The sequence below is a fragment of the Hyaena hyaena genome, unplaced genomic scaffold (assembly GCF_003009895.1).
Source record: "Hyaena hyaena isolate Hyena2069 unplaced genomic scaffold, ASM300989v1 scaffold_228, whole genome shotgun sequence".
NCBI classification, from domain to species: Eukaryota; Metazoa; Chordata; class Mammalia; order Carnivora; family Hyaenidae; genus Hyaena; species Hyaena hyaena.
The window spans coordinates 1,611,757-1,634,003 of record NW_024080860.1 but is presented as its reverse complement, the minus strand read 5'-3'; the positions used below and the strand labels follow the sequence as shown (position 1 = coordinate 1,634,003).

At 52.5% G+C, this 22,247-nt stretch overlaps 1 protein-coding gene across 8 annotated transcripts in view; it reads left to right on the top strand.

Moving 5' to 3' along the window:
- The window catches only part of CUX1 (cut like homeobox 1), a 364,880-nt gene that overhangs the window by 69,380 nt on the left and 273,253 nt on the right, over window positions 1-22,247 (top strand). For 7 of the 8 annotated variants that reach the window (XM_039243512.1, XM_039243511.1, XM_039243513.1 and 4 more), the window contains exon 2: window positions 6,984-7,094. In XM_039243512.1, the coding sequence (XP_039099443.1) occupies window positions 6,984-7,094 (111 nt within the window). Of the gene's footprint in view, window positions 1-6,983; window positions 7,095-20,046; window positions 20,139-22,247 lie in introns of those variants that run through there. The other variant, XM_039243509.1, reaches the window with a different exon arrangement.

The following is a 22,247-nucleotide window of genomic DNA, read 5'->3' as shown; positions in this document are numbered from 1 at the left end:
GAGTCTCTTCAGTCTCTTCCGGTGGGGTGGGAGGGCCTGGGGGCTGGGGGAGTGGTATTCAGTCGGAGATCTGACAGTTTGATGGAAGGGAGCAGGGATAGACCTCCAAGCGGAGGGAACAGCTGAGGGCCTGAAGGAAAGGAGGGGACCCAGCCCTCTGGGGACAGCAGAGGAAAGCCAGCGTGGCCCCCTAGGAAGCCCTGAAGGCTTTGAGCAGGGAACTACATGCTTAGACATGCTCAGATCTCAGATCCTGGCTGGCTGTGGCATATCCCGCCCCCCCCCCCCCACCGCCGTGTGTGCTTGTTGTGGCCCCTTTACAGCTCTCCCCACTCAGAGAGATAATGGGTGCCCCCAGGGAGGGCAGGGTGCCTGGGTCTGCACTCCTGCAGTCCCCGTACCTGCCTTCCTGCTTCAGGTGTGCTGTTTTCCTCTGGTCAGTGCCCCCAGGGCCCCCGCTAGAGGTCCGTCTAATCCGACAGTGCATGTAGGGCTTCCCGAGCTCGAGTGCTCGCCGCCAGCCCCCGGTTGCTACTGCCTGACAGAGGCCTGTAGCCGTGAGTCAGACTTCGGTGCGACTCGCGGTGAATCCGATCGTGTGCAGGGAAGGTGAGGGGTGAGAACCAAGGGTCTGAAGAGGGCACCTGGGAAACGCCGGCTCAGACTCGGTCCTTTGCCTCAGCTTACAAAGTAAGTGAAAGCAGGGGCGTTTGTTTCAGGACTTCTGCAAGGTCCTCCTTTACGTACCGCACTGTGCATTGTGGGCGCACACACCCACGGACGGAACAAAATGCACTTCCCGCAGCTCCGCGGGGGGCACCACTCTGGGAAGGGGGGTGGCAGTCAGCCGGCCTATCTGTCCGCCAGAGCCTGCGTCTCATTATAGAGAAAAAATGAGATCTGGAAAGATACATGGATGCTTTTTAGCAGAAGGTGTTATGGTTAGGCGCTCAAAATTCAAAAGACTTAAAGGGGAGAAAGTAAAAGGGCCCCGGGTGCCCCGTTCTCCTTCCCAGGAAATGCAGTGGTGCCCGTGTCTCCTCCAGAAAGAGGCCTCTTGTGTACATGTGAGCAAATGAAATGTGTGCACACGTACCTGTCCACTTATGGTGGGTGTCTGGGTCGCTGTTGGTGGCCCTTTTTGGGGAGGTGGCCTCCGCATTGCTATTTGAACCCGGTTATTTCCATATCAGCGTGTTTCTCTTGCTACCCCTACCCTGGCGGGCCTGACTGGGCTCCTGGTTCCTCTGAGCCCCTGTTCTTGGTCTCTGACAGCACCTACCTTCTCCCCCCCTCTCCCCCCCCCCCCGCCAGCTGTGCCAGAGACTCAGTGGGGGGAAGAGGGTAGGGGGAGGGAAATGGGGATTGAGCCCATCCCCCCCACAGGCCCCAGCCAAGATGGGCGGCTTCTATGAAAGCTCATAGGTCTTCCTTGCTGGAAGTTAGTTTCCCTCTGTGACCCCTGCCCTGTTTTGGTTCCGCTGGCCCGGCCCCTTCTGTCCTGTGGCTTTTCCGTGCCTGCCTGGTTTCCTCGGCTGGACTGCGGGCACCTGGAGGTTAGGGTCGGCTTCTGACTCATCTGCACATTCCCCGGAGCCCCCGACCTGGCTGGAGACCCCGGTGGCAGCCTGGGTTCAGGCTTGAGGTCAAGCACGTGCCTCTGAGGGTACAGAAAGACTCCCCTTGATGGAGTACGCCCCATGCCCCGAATTGCACATGCACAAGTCCCTCTAGAGAGGGACTGTCATTTGACCGAAAGACAACGGGTACAGCAGGGATGGAACCTGGACTGCAGGCCGGGGTTCTCTGAGGCCACTGTCTGAAGAGTCTAAAGATGTTCTGTGTAGGGGGCTGGGCGGGGGCGGCTGCTGGGTGGGCTGGAGCCCTTTACCCACTGCTTGTGTTTGTCCAGAGGACGCTGCTGCTGGAAATGAAGCAGAAAAAGCCCTGGGGCCTGCCCCGCGCAGAGACCGGCTGCCGGTCCCTTTTCGTATGAGCCTGTGGGTTTCACTGATCAAGCCATTTTGAATTCATATACATGATCTGCTACCTGATTAGCTTGACAGGTAAACCCGAAAGAAATACCAGATGAACGAACTCTTTCAATTAAAGTTACAGACAAAGAGCAGAGAATACTTCTTTGCTTTGCTGAAGCTGTTGGCCAGGTCTGTTTCCCAGCCACCCCAGGGGTGCTGGGGGAGAGGGCTTCCCTCCCCTGGCCTGGGGGGAATGGGGAGCCCTGGTGGGCCTGGCAATAGGGCTTTAGGAGAGGGGTGTCCCAAAAGCACTGCAGGGACCTCCCCCAGTTCAATACAAACAGCAGACATACCTACTTTAAAGGTGAGCAATTTCAAAGTAATCATTGAGGTTATTAAGACTTGTCTTACTTGGGAAAATTTACTTTTAAATAGGCACTTGGGGCCACTTTTATTTCTTGTGTGTGTTTCAAGCTTATTTATTTATTTGAGAGAGAGAGAACAGAGCAGAGCCAGAGAGAGAGAATCCCAAGCAGGCTCCTCACTGTCATCACAGAGTCTGAAATGGGGGCTCGAACTCACAAACCTTGATATCATGTCCTGAGCCAAGTCGAACGCTCAACCGACTGAGCCACCCACACGCCCCTGTTTCTTGTGTTGGATAAATCCTTAATACTTGGTTGAGAGGCTGGAGTTCAGGCATCGGGAAAGTTAAAAGTCAGGATCAGTCAGAAATGGGAGGGGCAGCCTGCCAGAGGTTCTCGTCAGCGAGGCAGTCATGACTGTAGGTGCCCACGGCTGCGCGGGGCACCGCCGCCCGCTCCCAGCAGGGGATATGCCCGTGCACACGGGGCCTCGTCACCTCCTGGCGGTGGCTGCCCCGTGATGACTTTGCAAGAAGCCTGCAGATCCTGCATCCAGGTGCCTGTGCTTGTCAGACCCTCGCCCGGGACAGTTTCCACCACTTTGAGCCTAGTTGGAAGTGCCCGGGTATTCAGAGCCCGCGGGTCAGCACCAGCCCTGCTGGCTTCCCATCACTTTGGACTTGGGGCTGTCGGCTGTTTGCAGTGGGAGAATATTTCTAAATTGTTTTGAGGGGATGCCCTCCTCTGCCCTTCCCCGGGAAAGTGCTGGCTTGGGTGAGTGGTGTTTTCTGTAACCGGCCACCTCCTCCTCGTTCATAAGCCGGGAGGCTGGCTAGTGTGTGGCGCGTTGTGTAAGAAACAGCTGTTGTTTTGACAAAAGACGTGCTTGCCTCACTTTTGGAATTACCAGAGTGAGTCAAGAGGTCATCTATTCCAGGCCTCTGCTGCTAGGCAGGTGGACATGTGGGCCACGAGCACTCGTATATGGACCGCACGATGTGAAATATGTTTCTAGAACAATCCAGGTATTTTTCACGTTAGTAGGACTTTAAAAATGAACATATTACAGTTTTTTGAATTGGGTAATAATGCATGCGCATGGCCAGTATAGTCAAAAGATGACCCTTGAACAACGGGGGAAATTGGGGTGCCGAACCCCTGCCAGTCAAAAATCCACATTCAAGGTTTCATCCCCCTGAAACTTAACTATTCAGAGCTTACCATTGACAGGAAACCTGACCTATAACATAAATAGTCGATTAACTCATACTTTGTATGTCCTGTGTGTTATATACCATATTCCTACAATAAAGGGAAAAGAAAATGTTACGAAGAAAATCATAAGGAAGAGAAAATACATTTACAGTACTGTGCTATAAAAAAAGCCCCGCGTCTAAGCGGCCCCCATGCTGTTCAAACCCGTGTTCTCAGAGGGTCAGCTGGACACTGAAGGGAAAGTCCCCCCCCCCCCCCCCAGCGCCTTCTCAGAGCCAAGCAGTTACAAGTGTCTTTTGTATCTTTCCGGAGACAATCAAAGCTTATGCAAGCATATGTATAGATACTCTTTTAAAACAATACTCACATTGTTCTTGCACTTTGCTCTTTTGGCTTAAATTTATCTCAAAGATCAGCCCACCTCCCAGTGCCATGTAGGACTTTTTCTTACCGTTGCAGAATGATCTTTGAGTGGATATGCAAACATGCTCTTGGACACTTTGATTCATTCCCAGGTTTGGGTTTTTGGTTTTTGTTTTCTCTTGGTGAGTTTTTAGTGCCTTTTAGATGCGGGGACCCTCCATGCTTTTTTTACATGTGACCAGTGACTCCGGGACTGAGGGTTCTGTATTTTAGGCCCCCACCGCCACCTCCCCTAAACACATTAAATTCCCTTGTTAATGTGTCATTGTATTTGACACTTTGAGAATAGGCAGGCCTGGTGGATAATAAAACAGTATTTGGCTTATGTTTAATAGCCTTCTCTTCTCTGCATTGTCCCAACAACCGTGGAAAGCCTCCGTGTCCTTCAGAAGGACTCATGGTGGTTTTGTAAGGGACCCGGTCAAAGATTGTGAGCCCTAAGTCTGACCAACCAAACCCCGGGGCCAGGCAAGCCCAGCCCTCTCTCCTCAGCTGTGCCGATCTGTTTCTGGGGTGGCAGGCTGTGGCACGGTATTAAATCTGGAGACCCCCGTTGGTTTCTCATGTGGACCTGCATATGTCTGCACGCGTGGGGAAGGGAGTGTGGCGGGTCCCCGACTGCCAGCAGCACGTCACCCGCGGCCCACTGGCCCTGCGGCCCCGTGACAAAGGTGGGTTTGCTGCCTTCCATCAAGGGTTCTGTCTCAAACTCAGCCTTGGTCGGGCTTTCTGACGAATGTGCCCATGATCTTGGGGGCTGGGCCGGACTTCAGTGTGCGGGACATGCAGGGACTGGAGAGGAACAGAGGGGCCCACGGACCGCGTGCCCTTCCACGTCTCCCACAGCATTGTCCCCACCTTCCCCACTCTTGTCCCCCTAGATGGGAACGTGGGGGGTCAGGGCTGGGACCCACTGTCCCCTCTGTGCCCCCCATCGTTCAGCCATTCTGGCTGATTGGGTGACGTCCCCCCCCACCTCCCCCCCTGGGAATTAAGGTCCCCGTTGAAAGCAGTCAGTGCTCTTTGTTTTTCTCCCAAGTTTTCTGCATCTGCAGGCGATTGTAACAAAACATCAACTCTACTTTTTCTGTCATGTTTCAATATTGGCGTTTCTCCCCACTTCTTGAAGCCTCCTTTTATAACTTCTGCTGCTGCTGCTTAAATATAGCCGTCTAAGTCCTCCTCCTTACCAGATTGTTTATATTTTTGAAAAGCCTTCTGCTTATCTGCGATTGCTCTCTCTTCTCCTGTCTCCATCCCCGCGTTACCACATTCGTTTCGGTTGCTCTTTTTTCCCTTGCCTTCCCTCGACTGGGATGTGTTTCAAATGTGGTCTATCAAAATGTGCAGTGTTTCCCTCTTTTCTGCAGTAGCTTTGACGTCTGTTCTTGAATTCTAGCCCATGTTATTCTTTTGGACTTGTTTGCTCAAGATTTGCTGTAATGCCAGAAACACGACAGGGGAGAGAGAGTGTGGTGGGGAGTGTCTCCCCGCCCACCCCCCTCCCCCCACCAGTAAAAACCGTCTGTGACTTCTAAGTCAACACCATGCTGGATGTTGGCTCCAGTGCCCTGTCGTCCTGTCTGGCAGTGGCCAGCCCCTGTACTGTACAAGAGAAGGGCCCACCAGGAGTCCCCCGCAAACTGCTCGGGTTTATTTCCGCTGTAAAGGGAAGCAGGTGAAACCTCATAGCAACGGCGGTGGGGGAGGGGGAGACTCCCGTGCTTCCGGGTGTCTGTGGAAGGATCTCCATGTCTGGTTTGCCTCACTTTGCAGTCACCGATTGGGTCCTTGTGCTGCTGGGCCCTAGGGGAAGGACCATACCCCGGAGAAGCCACGTGGAGCAGTGACCTTGAATCCTAAGCAGAATGTGCCAGTGTGTGTCTTTAGTAAGAGGCCGCTGAACAAGAAAATGGGCCTCTTGGTGGCTGCGGCAGCGTGTTCTTGTGCCCCTGCTGTCGGCCTGGGACACCGATCTGGGCCCATCTGCTGCAGGCTTGTTTGAAAGGGAACCTGTTGGCAGCTCCTCCCAGAGTTTCCGAGGCCAAGGCACAGGGCCTCTGCTGCTCCGAGTGTTGTTCAGTCGTGGCAGCGGAGGTCTGCGTACAGTGCACCCACCCCTGGTGGCTCTCAGAGCCTCAGTTCGAGGGAAGTAGCTTGAGAACAGCTCTTGTTACCAAGTGCCTCATTTCCCAAGTTGACTACATCCTGCAAGTCCTTGTTCTTGGAATGTGCCTTGTAAAGGTCCCTCCTGAAAACCACAGGTTATGGACATGACGCCTCGCCTGTCCGAAACCCATAATATGTACTGTTAACAATGAGAGCAAACCAAGTATCAGTATACAAGCCCCCAGGCCCACGCTGTTGAAGAGAGACAAAGAGCACGCCCCAGCCAGAAGCCCAGAGGAAAGCACAGTCCACAGGGCATAGGGACGCGGCAAGAAGGGATGCTCGTTACGAACAGAAATGAGGGGTGCCTGGGTGGCTCAGTGGGTTAAGCATCTGACTCTTGATTTCGGCTTAGGTCGTGATCTCACAGTTCGTGGGTTCAAGCCCTGCATCTGGCTTTGCACTAACAGCATAGAACTTGCTTGGTATTCTCCCTCCACTCCCCCTTAGTCCCTCCCCAGCTCATGCCCTCTTTCTCTCTCTTAAAATAAAAATAAACGTTTTAGATGACATCGGGGCATTGGGCTAATGCCGATTTTAGCAAAGAGAAATGCTCTGCGTGTTTTATCCCCGAAGCAGTCGTTTGTGAGGTACGCGGACCCACAGCACGCCTAGCCGAGGGAGTTTGGTGTTCCGGGCCCTGCCCATGGGGTGGATGGGAACTGCCCGAGTGTGTCCACCTCCCTCTGCGGCCCCGGCCCCTCCTCTGCCCAGGAGTTGATAATCCCCCAGAGCCATGAGGGGCCTGTCCTGGGTCCTGGTTGAATGCTGGTATGATCCCCTCTGGTACGAAGCAGTGATCACAACCTTGTCTTCCCTTTGTGTCTCTCGACAGAGGGAACTCGATGCCACCGCAACAGTCCTGGCGAACCGGCAAGATGAAAGCGAGCAGTCCAGAAAGCGGCTTATCGAGCAGAGCCGAGAGTTCAAGAAGAACACTCCAGAGGTGAGGCTGCAGGACTGCCCAGGGGTCTTTGAGAGGGGTCTCCCCACCTGCGGACACATTCAGAAGCTGTTATTTGTAAGCACTTGGCCCCCTGCAAGCAGCCTGTGCGCCTCGGGGTGGGCTGGGGGCGTGGACGTCGCTTGGTTGTCCGAATGCAGGAGAGCACGTGGCCAGCTGCGGGGGGAACCCTTTGGGGCTGCGGCCGCCGCGCCATGTGCCCGTGTCTGTTCGCACGTTACCCCGAGTCCTGGCAGGAGCCCCGAGCGTGAGGGTGTAGCGGGAGGGGGTGCGGGGGGTCCTCAGAGGGCCCCTTCCTGGCTGCCCGGTCCCAGGCCGCATGCATCTGAGGACGCCATGTGCCGATCCTTCTGGTCACACAGACATTTAGTCCGGTAGGGCCTGTCACACGCCTCTGCCTCCTGAAATACACTTTAAAGGGCCCTGGAAGTGTGTTCCTCCTGGGCTCCTGTGTTTTTCTCGTAAGTACACGTTCGAAAGGCTGTGTTTAGAGGGGCGCGGGCAGCGTTTCCCTGGTCTGTTTTCTAGGGTCCTGGTTCCCCCAGTTCCTGTGAAAGGCTTTGTAAGAAACAAAAAGCAAGGGGAGTGTTAGAGACCGTTGAACGCACGTGGGGATTGCTTTCCGGGAGCTTCTGCTGGCTTGGCCCAAGGTGGTCCTCGGGCCGTGGGCTCTCGTCCCAGCCCTCCGCACCCTCCCGTTGAGGGAGCAGGAGTGCCTGCGTCCTGCCGTGGAGGACCCAGGAACAGGGCTGGAGGAAACGCTGCTTCCAGGGAGGCACGCCCTTGACTTTCATAATATTCCTGAAAAACCATGTGTGGTTGGGACTTTTAGGCACAGACCCGTTTCAAGTGTCTTAGAGTAGCAGCCTAAGGGCGTGTGCTGCTGTCGTGAATCATTTTGGGAAACAAATCATTAACCCTCTGTTTTCAGAATCAATATTTGGGGAAAAAGCATGATAGCCCAGTGGGAAGAAAGGGGGCTTTTGGGGCAGACCCACTTAAGGGCTTTCAAGTTTAGATCCACTGCTTGCCCTCACTCCCTCCCCCCCAACCCCTGCCCTTAAACTTGGATCTTCCGTGTTCTGTCCAAGCAGAGGTGCACACTGTAGTGATTTGTGCCGGGTTACCTTCCATGCGACACGGGGGATCCGCTCTTCTCTGTGTTGAGTAAAGACAGGAGCTGGGACTGCCTCCTAATTCCTCTCCTCCTCTCAGGCCACTTCAGAGCAGGCCTTCCTGGAAGGTCTCATGGTGGGGTTTCCCAAGCCTTCATCCTTGCCCTTGACTCCATTTCCGCTGGCCGATGCCCTTCACATCTGTCCCCCAAGTCACCCTTTCTACCATTCCAGTAACGAGCTGTCATTCTCTGTCCTGTGTTCTTACTGCCCTTCTCTTGGTGACCATTTTCCATGGAGAATCCAAAACAGAAGGTCAAGGTCATCCTTCCGAGGCAGCAGACAAGAAGTAAACATAATCTGTCCCCTGGTCAGTGCTGTGAGGAGAAGCAGAGACCTGGGTTCCTGGATGTTCCCCCCAGAGTCCCAGGCTCCTGTCAGCTCCTGTTGGGGTCAGGGGTGGCGCACTGAGAGGGTGCGGTCCCCTCCGGCCACTAAGGGTACAGCCCCTCCCCTGACATGGAAATGGGAGACCAGCTCACACAGCCTGAAGAACGCCCCCCACTCCCCCAACGTAGCGTTTTATCTCCTAATCTCAGTAAACAGAAGAGGCTCGGGGAAGCAGCAGCTTGGTTCATAAAGTGCCATTTGGAGCATTTCTTTATAGGGCACAAGTTTAGACCCCGTCGTCAGTGGGGAAGCAGGGCCCAGAACACACCTGAAGGGGATGGAAGGTCTCCGTCCTGCCCGCTCCTGGCCAGCTGGTCGAGGCTGGTGCTCCCTCAGGCTACTCCTGCTGCAGTGAGGGGTCTTGCCGCAACAGGGATCTCCAGGAAGCTGCGCAGGGTGAGGCCCTGCGGGCTCCTGGCCCTGCCCTCGTACCTTCCTGTCCCAGGTCCATCCGTGAAAGCTCTGAGGGATCCCTGGGGGAACCCTGAGGCGGGAACTGATAGAGAAAATAGGTTCACTTATGCTGCCAACCAGCCAGAATTCTGTGTAAATTGTGAAGCCACGTAAGGCCAGAGTGGGGGTAGGGGCAGTAGCTATAGCCGAGTCCTCTGGGGTATGTGGAGGGGGAAGGTACGTGTGGGGGGGGGGTCTGGTGGCACGTGTTGGGGCTCTAGTGAGTCCCTGGGGTTCAGAGGGGATATTGGATTGGGGTTGCAGTGCAGAGGGGCCCCCGGTGTCTCTCCAGCGTCCGTCCCCTCTTATGACTGTACTGCCGGATGGATCGCTCAGCAGCGGAGCAAATAAATTCACACTTACCATCGAGGGAACTCTTTGAGAGAGTGGACATAAAAGTGAATGTAGCTTAGAACTTTGTGGGTGGTGTGCGAGGCACACCTAGTGGGCTGATTTCCCGATGGGCAGGCGGGCGTCCCCAGCTTTGTGTTCTGGACAGAAAGGTGCTCCTAGTGTCTGTCGGATGTCTAGTACACCTCATGTGCAGGATTAGGGCACCAGAGACCAGTCAGAGGCGAGCAAGGTGGTCTCCCCACAGGAGTTCCTGTTGCCCAGCCTGGCCCTGCCCACGGGTAGCTGGGGAAGCTCAAGCCCACAGGGGAAGGGGGGCCGTGTGGGAGGCCTCGGAGCCGGTGGGCAGGTCCTTCCACACGGATGAGCCCCCGGAGCACCGTGGGGCAGGCGCCGCGATGGCCGGAGCCTTACAGGTTCTTCGTGTACAGTGCATTTTTCTTTTAAAGGTTCCATTTTATGTCATTAGATTAATTCCTTCATGGTCAGTTGATATTACTGCGTATGTCTGTTTAACCCTCAAATTGTAATATTATACCTTGTTCTGATTTTTTAAAAAAAGTCACTTTCAAAGAAAAGTGTTTTTTAATTTTAATTTTGGAATGGAACATCCCTTCCCTATTGCATTAATAATCGATTAGGTGAACATGAAAGACTGGGATATTTCTAGATTCTGTTACTTTCCGTGTGTATTACCTCAGGTGGCTTCCTGCCTGGTGGCACTGGTGAATTACTTCACCTCCCAGAGCCTCAGCTTTGTCACCTGTCAAAAGTGCGATGATGGGGCCCAGCTCCCAGGGTTGCTGTGTATGTGTGTGCGTGCGTGTGCAGTCCTCCGTGCCAGCCTGGAATCTATAGTCCAGACTGTGTTTATTACCAGTATGAACTTGAAACACACAGCACGAAGCACATTATATATAGTTGATTCCTGCTCCTTAAAGCTAGCTCAGGGAGCCTAAAACACACAACCAGGGGGCCCCTGGGGGCTCAGTTGGTTGAGCATCTGCCTCTTGATTTCAGCTCAGGTCATGATCTCACAGTTCACAGGATTGAGCCCCGAATGGGGCTCTGTGCTGACACTGTGGAGCCTGCTTGGGATTCTCCCTCCCTTTCTCATTGCCCCTCCTCTGCTCGTGTGAGCATTTTTTTTCTCTTTCTCTCTCTCTAAAATAAATAAACGTTAAAAAAAAACCCCACAGGGGCACCTGGGTGGCTTAGTCGGTTAAGCGTCCGACTTTCGCTTAGGTCATGATCTCGCAGTTCGTGGGTTCGTGCCCCGCGTCGGGCTCTGTGCTGGCTGCCAGCTCAGAGCCTGGAGCCTGTTTCAGTCTGTGACTCCCTCTCTCTCTGACCCTCCCCTGCTCACGCTGTCTCTCTCTCCTAGAAATAAATAAAACATTTAAAAAAAAAAAAAAAAACCCACAACAAATACAGGTAGTGATTTCAGCTCACAGTATTTCAGAAGTTGGTTTGTGGTGACAGGTAATCATTTTACAAATATTTTTTGAACACCTTCCATGTGCCAGATAGTTCCGCCCTGAGGATACAACCCTATCCTTGTTCTTAAAGAGTTCCTTATCTTCCTTACTAGCAAGTAGAACATCTCGATCTGGCATGTTAAGTGCTAGTATGATCTAACTGGAATCTTCCAAGTGCCGGCTCTCCCCCCAGGAACACTCCTCTACCCGCGGTGAAGGTCTAAGCCCCAGGTGCTGTGGTAACCCTTGCTCTAGGTCAGCAGGGCTCCCTTTGAGCCTTGGTCCTCAGTCTGAAATACTGGTGGATGTTCAGGACCGGCTCCCCTGAAATGCACGCGCGTGCACTGTTTCTCCCGGACTCCCTGGAGCTCAGCTGGGAGCCCCTGGCCTAGAACACAGCCCCCAAGACCCACGTTTGCAGCCTCAGTGTGTCATGCCCGGAGGGCACTGGGGATGGGGGGTATGGGGCCGCTCCCAGCGTGCGGAGCAGGGGCCATCGCTTTCCTCCTACCTGAGGCTGGTGAGGGGGAGGCTAGGCTGGCAGCAGTGTGCGCACGCAGGGCTGCGGCGGCTTTCTCGAAGTTTGTAGGCCACAAAGTGCTTGCCTTCTGCTTTTCTCTTGCTCTGATCAGAGATCCCAGGTATAGGCCAGGATGAGCTTTGATGCCCCACGTGGCATTCGCGGCGATGAAGCTGACTGCGGACCAGGTCAGCAGGGACACGGAAGCATGTGGGCACTGCCTGGACCGGCTCCTTGATGCCAGGCCCAGTCCGTGCTCCTGGAAACTGTCATTTCTTGAAAGTCCGGGACAGCGCTAAGGTTTCACAGTTCCATTTAGGGATTCCTTTTTTCTTGTGCCATCAGTTAAGTTTTCTACTACTTGGCCAAGCGGTGACGTGAGCCCAGGCCGTGTGGCCCCTGAGTCTGTGCTCTTAACTGGCAGGTTCTGAGGCCGAGTGAGGTGCCGGCCCTTCCAGGGAGGGCACAGGGCGCTTGCAGGGGACAGCAGGCCCAGCTCACCGGCCTGCTCGACTCTCAGAAGAAGGGTCCTCAGTGTCAGACTCGCTTCCACAAAGAGCACGGGCTTTGTTTTGTTCTGTTCCGGCTCTTTCTTTCTCTGTGAGGGGCGGGGAGGGGAAGCAGAGAGCTGGGACACAGGGATGTCATCACAGAACCACCGACAGGACTCACTTCTGTCCTGTCTGTGTGTCCAGCTGCTGCCCCAGAATCCGTCTTAGGCGCTCGTCTGCCCCGACTTGGCTGGGTTGAATCATGTTTCCTAAAAAGGGGCCACGTTAACTGGGCTGCCATTAGGGACAGTGGTCATTTCTGTGCCGACATACTTGTGCCTCGACATGTCTTGCTCTCTGGGGCATTAATCACTGTGAGACCCGGCCCTTGGCACCCATCTTCGGGGTCGTGTTTTCTGCGTCCCTCCTGCCCAAGTCCCGTGGCATGTCTTTCTCCTGTCACGGCCCTGACTGTTGTGAGCACAGCTGCCTGGGGTCAAGAGCGGGACTGGCCACCCTTCCCTCCCTTGCCTTCCACGCTGGAGGGTGGCCCTGGGCCCGATGCCGGCCACGTGCCCGGCTCCTGACAGGAACATCCTCTTTGTGGCTGATCTATCTATCGGCCTGCTCACTGGCGTCATTTCCTGAGTCCCTTCTTGATTCGCCGCTCCGACTTCTTCATTCTTGGGAAACTGTTACCAAAAGTCAGGAGCTGTCTTGAGGTACTACCTGGAAAAGAATCTCCTGCCGTCTGTTAAACCACAACTAGGGAGGGGGGACCCGGAGGGGCCCACGAGGGGATGCCTTCTTTCAGGAAAGCCCAGCCACCTCATAATTGGTCAGGATGGACCCTTGCAATAAGATGAGAAAGTGTGCGCCCCAGCGTCGTGTCCCTCATGCGTGGGTCACCCACTCCCCTGTTGCCAAGGTGAGGACGACACTGCCGACTCCAGGAGTCCTTTTCACTCCCCGTGAGAGGAGGAGCCAGCAGGCCGGGGGAGGCCGGGGGGAGTAATATATAGTTGTGGCCCAGGCCCAGATGCATTTAGTCACTGCCTCTACAGCCTTTATATAGACACTGCAGGGAGTGACTCAGCCTGGAAAAAGAGAGTCACTTAAAAATAAAGTTGCAACTCAAATGGACACGTCCTGCACGGGCCTCTGGAGCCCGCGTGGCCGGGTCTCGGTGAGCAGGGGGGTGCCTGCGCCTTTTGTGCTGCTGGGGGGGGCGGGGTCCCGGCGCGTCCGGCCTCACTCACTGCATCGTGGAGTTGTGCTGGGGAGCATGTGGCTCACACGTGACCCCCTGAGCCTTTGAAACTACGAAACAGTGTTGAGACGTTATTAGCAGCTCCTGGGAACGCTTGTGCCAAACAGTGAGCGAATTCTCCACTATCGGCTTCTGCAGACGGATGGACTCCGGAGGCCCATGCGGCTCTTCAGTGACTGCTCAGCTTTTGTGTTTTGCTTCTGTCCTCCTCTAAGAATCTAAAATCAATGCACACAAAAGACCTGAAATACCAGCATCCGTTTCCGCGTTATCTCGTTGGATGTGGAGTGGTGGGTTTATTGAAGACCCACAGCGCTGATTGACAGACTGGTTTGCACAGAGCAGGGCGGACCAGACGTGCCCCTCAGTGATGGGGAGGAGGCTTATAAGCGTGGCAGGCAGGGGAGGCAGGCTGGGCACCAGCTAGACCCTCCCACCTCCCTCAACATACTGCTCATGTTGGGGAGTCCAGGACCCTGAAGCTCTGGTATAATCCCTTTCTCCTGCTGCTGCCTTTTCTCCCCTGCTCCATAAGTAGGCCTCACGCCCGGTACAGGGCCCAGTGCAGGGCTTAGAACTCGCGACCGTGAATCTGAATTGAGATCAAGAGTTGGACACTTAACTGACTAAGCCACCCAGGCACCCCTCTCCCACTTCTTTTTCAAAATTTTTAATGTTTATTTCTTTTGGAGAGCGAGAGACAGAGCATGAGTGGGAAACAGGCAAAGAGAGAGGGAGACACAGAATCCGAAGCAGGCTCCAGGCTCTGAGCTGTCAGCACAGAGCCCCGTGTGGGGCTCAAACTCGTGAACCATGAGATCGTGACCTGAGCCGAAGTCAGCCGCTTAACTGACAGAGCCACTCAGGTGCCCCACCCCCCTCCCACTTCTGATGGGCAAGGCCATTGCATTGAGCCATGCACTTTGCATACCATGGGCACTTGATGACGACCATGGCATGAAAAAGCCTTACCATGTTTTTAGCCTTTGCTTCGGAATCTTTCCTTTACAAAACAGAATTCTTAAGAACGCAAGTTAGTCTGCGAGATTCATTTCTCAGGCAGCTAGTAAAATTTTATTTGATGCTTTGGTTTTTATTTTTATTTTTTTGTATAGAACTTTTAAAAACAGGAATTCAAGAGATGCCTTTCTTTGGCAGTTCTTCAAAAGGATAAATCTAGTGTCCTCCTGTGACCCACCCTTTCTACCTCGAGGTGTGTGTATATATGTATCCAAAAGAACGGAGAACACGTCCACACAAAAACTTGCACACGAACGCTCATGGCAGCATAATTCAAAATAGCCAAAAAGTCAAAGCGGCCCAGATGCCCCCTGACAGAAGACTTGACAAGCAGAGTGTGGCCTGTCCATACAAAGGAACGGTATCCAGCCATAAACAGGAATGACGCAGTGACATCTGCTCCAAAGTGGATGAACTTGGAAAGCATTATACGAGGTAAAAGAAGCCAGCCACAAAATGCTCCCCCCCCCTCCATCCCATTTCTCCAAAACGTCAAGAAGAGTCAAATCCAAAGAGACTGAAATAGAGAAGTGGCTGAGGGGGTGACTAATAATGCTTCTGGGCTTTCTTTTGGGATGGTGGGAATGTTCTGGGCCCGGGTCGTGGTGGTGGTTGCACGACTCTGTGGAAATTTCAGGCGCCACTGAGCCGCACAGTAAACTTTCCGGTATGTGACTTTTCTCCCAATTAGACTTTTTTTGTTGTTGTTAGTGCCGCTCTTTCTGAGGGTAGGAAATCATTCATTTGTTCTCTCTGATACTCCGTAGCAATACCCCCCCACCCCCCGCGAGAAATATCTGGTGAATTTTTCCTTTCGGCAGTAACCACTTAGTTTCTAAAGGGCCACTCTGGTATCTGGCAAAATGGTAAAGCTCAAATAATCAACTTGGATGTTTAATCATTCTAGAATCACCCACCGTTAAATTATAATAAGACTTTAACTAGGAAAAGTTTAAAAATTAAAAGTGGGATTTTTAGTGTTACCAATTAAACTCTGTAAGCCAGTTTATCAACCCAAGAGGTTATTTCCTCGTTTCTTTGGGGTCCCTCAGCGAGAAAACCTGCCCTTGAACGTGAGGGGCAATGTATGCAAGTTGCACTGAATTCAGCCCCGAGTTGGTACATGGCTGGTGGGTCTGTTTCCCCGCCGTGTTCCATGCAGACCCCGCGGCTGCCCCCAAGCCACTAGGGAGGCCCCGAGAGCGGAGGAGTCAGCTTGAGCATGGGCCAGTTGAGAGAGAATCCAGTGCTAGTCGCATGTTGACCTAGTAGCATCGGGACAGAAACTTCAGCTCCTTCTTCTGCAGAAATAGATCATGCATCATCCTTCAAGGGGTCATGTGAGAAGTGCGTGAGATTCCTGGAAGGTAAATGTCCAGCCCCACTCCAGGAGTGGAGTGGCTTTTCGGGTCAGGTGATCTGGACCAAGGTCACTGAGCATTCTGAGACTTGGACCCATATGTATACATGGAACTGATCAGGCCCCAGTTACTAGGCCGGTGAAGTGAATTCAGATGGACCGCACATGTAGTAGGTGCTCAGTAAACATTTCTGACCTGTGTTCTTTCCTCTCTTGCTCCCTTCTACAAGTAGTTCTGAGCCCTTGCCAGGGACCAGGGGCAGTCTGAGGTTTGGGGAGGTAGCAGGCACCCAGAGAAGGTTCTAGCTCTCCTGGGGGGGACAGGCAGACAGCGACCAAGTAAACACAGTAGACAGGTGGCATGCAGGGTACCTTCAGGTGGTGGTCAGAACTGAAACGGGACGCTAGGGTAGCGAGGGAGTATGGGTGGGGTAAGGGTTCTTCAGAGAGTTCAGGCAGCTTTTTGAATCAAAGATGGAAAATGCCCCTTTGTATCTCCCCCTGCAAAGGATTAATTTGGGCAGGTTGTTTAGTGGGGGGGCTGGGGGGTAGGGGGGTGGGCGGTCTCTAAAATTTCCTTTAGCTCAAAGCGTGGTCATCTTTGTTTACCCCTAACGCTCCGTTACATTCTGACCGTAGATTCGGCACCTCTAGTTTCTGAGACCGGATCCTATTCAATTTGGTTGTTAGAAAGCTCAGTCACTGGACATTTGAGTTTGAGGGTGCCTTATTTTCTTCAGTTGCCTTTGACCCAGAAAAGGGAATTCTTAGGTAATCAGTGAAGAATTAATCTGTGAGTGTGATGCGTTGGTGACCCAGGAGCCTGGACCAAGGGGCAGTGGGGTGGCGTCAGAGTCCCACCCCCACTCCCCTGCCCCAGGCCACATTGGCTTCCTGTGAACCCCGTGGGGCCGTCTGTCCGGATCACTCCCTGAAATGTGGATGGGGCTGGCATTCCCTTTCCTTCCTGAGCCCGCGTGTCGCTTCCTTGTGTGTCTCACAGTCTTTAAAGGGCTATTTTAAGTATAACAGACAAATAAGTGTCAAAAGGAAAAGACTGTAATTAGATTCACGTGGTATAGAAGTTCAATTGAGACCAAGCTAAGCTGGGTAACCTCTCCGGGCCGTCGTCTTCTCATCCAAACACGGGGAATGATGACAACTCTCCTGGAGTTAATTATGAGTCAGGCAACATGTTGTAGAATAATCCAGAATAACCTTGGCAAATAGGGGAGGCTCCATAAATGGTGTGTTGTATGCATGTTATTAAATCTAATCTTTTGAAAAGAGAAATTGTGTTCACTACTATATTTTATTTATTCATTCATTTACTTATTTATCTATTTATTTATTAATTAATAATCCTTACACCCAGCTTGGGGATTGAACTCACAACTCCAAGCTTGAGAGCCTCACACTCTCCCAATTGAGCTAGCCAGGCGCCCCCACGAGTGTATTTTAAAGCTATCCACGAACAGTAAAATTTCCAAAGTACTCTTAAAAGCACAGGGTAGACCTATCAGTCTGTAAAACTGTAGACCCAGTTTCTACTGCAGATTTGAGTCGATTGAATGAAAGAAAAGCAGTTTCCTTCCACCTGTATAGAGATGGTCATTTCCTCTCCCTTCGGCTAAGCCTGCCACTGGACTCCCTCTTTGGAAGCCGTTCTTCGCGAGTAGCCCAGAACTTCCTGGCCTGTAGCCGTAACCTCAGCCCAAATGCATTTTGAATGGAGAAGGTCATTCTCTGGACGATCTTCTCAATAAGCACCCGTGTTGTGAGCATGTTGTAAGGCGGCTGAACGTGGAGCCTGTGCAGTTTGGTTGGAATCATGGCGAACTGTTGTTTATTAATATTTATTGAGTGTTTCCGAAGAGCTCAGCATTATGCCAAGGGCATTACAAATGCTTTATGACCCCTCTCTGTTACCGTAGGCCACGGGTGTCGTTGGTGACACCTAAGAGTGCACCAGCCACCTGCCTACCAGGCAGCAGACTCCTGAGAATGAGGCCGTGACCACTGTGCTGCTCTGTCTCCTTTTAGCTTCTAGAAGCTGACTTTGAGTCACTAACTGTAAGCGGCTTTTTTTTATTAGTCGGAAACTGCCGATTTTGAGTATGACTCTGAGGCGACACTCCTAAAGCCCATGTGCGTGTGCACGGGTGTGTTCTGTGGGAATGTGCCCAGGGAGGAGCCAGGAGCCACAGCAAGTTCTCCCCTTCTGTCTTGAAATAACGTCAGTCAGGCAAGAGACCTGTCATCCCACCAACCTTGACATTTGTTGTCTCAGTTTTTCTTTCATTGCTTTGGGGACAGGGGACTGGGGCGGGGGTGGGGGTGGGACTAATCCCTGAACATTGATTACTCACTAGTGTGTCCGCTCTGGGTTTTAACTGGCAAATCTGAGTTGCGTAAAAAAAGTAAGTTGATAAGAAGCAGTAAGAGCCCACTGTGTGGCGAACAATAATTTTGTCTGTAGCCCAGTGTTTTCGCCAGAAGACCTTATGATATAGTTGATAGAGTTAAAGGGCGTTTTCTTGGGAATCCGGACACTTGGATCCAGATTCTGGCTCCGCCAGGACCTGGGTTTCTGATCCAGCCAAGCCAGGTCTCCTCTGTCGTTTGATCTGAGAAAGGAGGCCATGGCCTGCTGCTGTGTGGCCGAGCACTGGGCCTCTGGAGAGTGCCCCGCACCCTCCCCACCAGGGTCACACCCCCACGCGCTCCCCACGGGCCCCTTCTTAGCAGGCCTCACCTCCTTTCGCCTCTTGGGGTTTTCTGTTGAGAGTTCATCCTGCACGAGCTGAGTGCCCTGGCCATCCCGCTGTGTGTGCAGTGGGTGTCCCTGGGCAGCGCTGCTTTGAGGGCGCAGGTCGCTGCAGGGACACAGCAGTATGTGACAGCCAGTAACAGCAGCTGCCACTCACTGAGCCCTTCCCCACATGCTGAGCGGCGCTCTAAACGCTTTAGATGCATTGGCTGATTTAACACGGGAAGCCTGTGAAATAAGTACGTTGTTTATCCCCGTTGCGAAGAGTGGGAAACTGAGGCCCAGAGAGGAGGAGGAGGGGGAGGAGGAACCAGAGCTAATAAGCGGCGAAGCTGGCTGGAGATTTCCCGTCCAGGCCCAGTGGCCGCAGGTCTGCCAGAGCAGGCCCCTGGGGAGCACTTTCGAGCTCTGGCGGCCACAGTCCAGGCACGCATTGCCGCCCTCCCCTGCCCCAGGCTCCCCAGCAGCTCTGCTTCCCAGTGCACTTAGTGGGAAGAACCGAGCCTGCACCACTGCAGCCTGATGTAGCCACCCCCCTACCCGGGGTGGGGGGGTTCCCCTAGGTCACATTTGAAAGGGCACCATTCTGGCTCCAGAAGGCCGCCCGGGTCCCTGATGTGACCTCACACTTATTCACCATTTGCTGACTCCACTTGGGGCGCCTCAAGGAGGCTAAGAGCCTCTGGGACAGGTGTCCTGATGGCTGGCCACTGCCTGGCTCTTCCCGACCTCAGCTCTGACACGTTCCATGCCACCTGCAGTGCTGGGCCACGAGCACTGCATTCGTAAGGCACGGGACGCATTTTACCCCTAAAAGCGTTTTGCATCAGACAGACCCTGTCCCATGTTTCTTTCAAGAACTTGTCTGAGGGAGTAGCCACTGAGGCAGAAAGACCTGGAAGGTCTGTGTCCCGTCCCCCCTGCCCGGCCTCAAGCTGCACTCACAGGCCTCACGCAGGATTTTACCTGCAGTGACTTAGTTCTTTTGTACACCAAGCTGTGTACGTGGGTTTAACTGTCTTCCTGTGAAATATTTCTAGCATCCTGAGAAGTAGGGAAAGCAGAACGCTTCCCTTGCCCTTCATGAAGAACGGGTCGATGTTGACGTTTTGCCCGTTTGCTTCTGATGCTTTGTTTTGTTTTTTCAAATAGAAATAACACCTTAAATACATAGCTCAGATCCTACCTCTCTGCCTTCTCCCACCTTCTTCCTCAGTTGTAACCCCCATCCCCAAACCAGTGTCTCCTTTCTGTCTGTTTTTTTGCATTTGTGGCAGCATTTATGGCCTCATAAGCAGTCTGTATTGTGTGTATACGCGGATTTTACTCTTTATACGAAGAGTGCTGTTCAAACCTTATCTTGCTGTATATGTACGCGTCCTTTGACACCTGGCCTTTTCTACGTCTTAGAGAGTTAGGCCTGTGTGCTGCCTGGATGCTTCCAGCTTATTCATTTGAGCCCGTGACACTGTGTTTCATGAATGTGGGGCCCACAGGAGATGGCAGCCGCTGCCACCGAGGCAGCAAGCAGGTTTCTGGTCTTTGGTGACGTTCTTTGTTTATTAGGACTTGTGCTGGGAGTTCCGTGGGGCGGGGACAGCCAGAGATGTGATTGCTGGTCGCAGCTCGACCAGCTCCATGGGCCACATCGTGGCTCTCAGTGGTGCCTGCTGTTACCCCCGCCCGCCGAGCTCCCGGCCAGGTCCTCACTGACTTTTGGTGTATTTCCTTTTTTCCGTCCGATGCAGGTGAGCACCCTTTTGTACAATGACTCGCCTGCACAGTGTCGTCTTTTGTGTTTTAATTGCTTGTATCCTTTGCTCATTTTATCCATTTGGCTACTGACTATTTTCTTAACCGATTTGCAGGCCACTTTAATATTCTGAATCGGGACCTTCTGTTGTGTGTCCTTTGCGGGTATCTCCCCCGGGCCGTAGCCCATCTTTTTGTTGTTTCTAGTGTAGTTTGTCACTGGAAGATTTTAATTTTACTGCAGATGGATGTTTTCCGGTTTTAGATATAAAGTTTATGTTCTTTTTGTATCTTATTTCAGAAATCTTCTCTATGCTGATGTCATAAAGACAGCCGTCTATTTTTTGTTTGTTTTTTTAATTTATTTAAGTCATCCCTACACCCAACGTGGGGCTTGAACTCCCAACTCCGAGGTCAAGAGTCACATGCTTTTCTGGCCGAGCCAGCCAGGCGCCCCTCCTGTGTTTTCTTTCAACTATTTTTCGGGTTTTACGTTTAACGTCAGGCTGTGATGTGTTTGCGTGGAGCTCTAATTTGCCCCCGTCCGTTGAGAGCCCCTCGTCCTGGAACTGTTTACTGTAGCATCCCCCTTCCCTCGTCTCATTGCTAAGGCTGGGCATCCTGGAGTGGAAGCAGGGGGTGGGTCCTCACTGCTCTTCAGAATGATCTGGACCGGACTTCTACAGGACTTCTAGACTCATTTATTCACTTCCATTCTAAGAATCCCGTCGGGATTTGTCCTGGGATTCCATTGAATTTGTAGATTAGTTTGGAGAGACTTTATAAAGTGCTGAGAGTTTTGATGGAATTACTCTTAGGTGAATGTCCCTCTACGTGGGACTACAGCGATCCGCAAAAAACGGCGCACTCTTCACATGCCCGACCGAGTTCGTGGTGTGGATACAGAGTAGTCCCAGCTGAAGGATTGATCATTGCCGTCTGGAGCCAGGCACAAAAATAAACCCCGCTCTGTTATCATAGGTGGCTGTGATTAAGATCAGGGGAAAGGTCGGCTGCGGGCCTCCCAACATTGACAGTTTCGTTCCGAAGATTAAGTGGTTCTTCATTTTTGGCCCAGGCCATCAGTAGCTTAAAGCCATTACTGTCTATTGGCTGTTTGGTTTGTCTGAAATATGGGGCTGGTCTCAGCCTATTTCCCCAGGGCCAGGTGTGTTCACATAATCAAAGTGCCAGGAGCCCATAGCATGCATGTGTGCATGCGTGCTTGCGTGTGTGTGTGTGTGTGTGTGTGTGTGTCTGAGTGTGCATGTACGAGCCCAGATTAGCCCTCACTGGGGAGGAATGCACAAGGCCAAGAGACAGAGATGTTCCTCTTGTGTTTGCGTTTCAAAATGTGCGCTCTTTATTCGCAGAGCGTTTTCCAGCCTATTTTTGAGGTGGGCTTGTCCGGCCAGTGATGTGTGCTTTCAAAAAGGCCCATTTGCGAAGCTGTCAGCCGTTGGCACAGTGAAGAAAAATGAAGATCCCTTTCCTGGTGATGTGTGTTCAGGGATTTTCATCAGCCAGTGCGGTTCCCATGACCTACTCGGGAAAGGGTGATAGCTTCTGTTTCCTTTAATTAAAAGTCAGTGACGACGAGGAAATTTTTATTTATTTTGTTTATATATAAACAAGCCACGAAAAGCATTTCATATATATTTAAATGATTACTTCGCCACAGCAAAGAAAAAATGCTGGTTCCCACAGCGATGGGACACCTCCCCCCGCCCGCCCCGGCCCTGCCAATGATCTGTGAACAGGAATGAAGTTAATACCAAAAAAATTGATCTGGACAGGTTGGGCTGATACCATGGAGAACAGAACTTAACGGTTTAAGTCTCTTCTCTCCTTTAAGACAAAGGAAACAGATCTTTTTTTTTTCCTTGTTCATTCGAATCTGTTTGTGCTTCCAGTTAGGTTCCCTGTTTGTCTTCAGTCCCTTGATTTTAAGTGCGAGAAGGGAGTTCCTTGCTAACCCTTTTCGAGTGACTGAACTGATCTGTTAGAACCAGAAGAGCTGAGAGTCATTTTTATTTGAAATTCTTTTCGCATTAATACATCTGCAGTGTTGAGGAATATATGGAAAATTGAAATAGTGCTTCTAT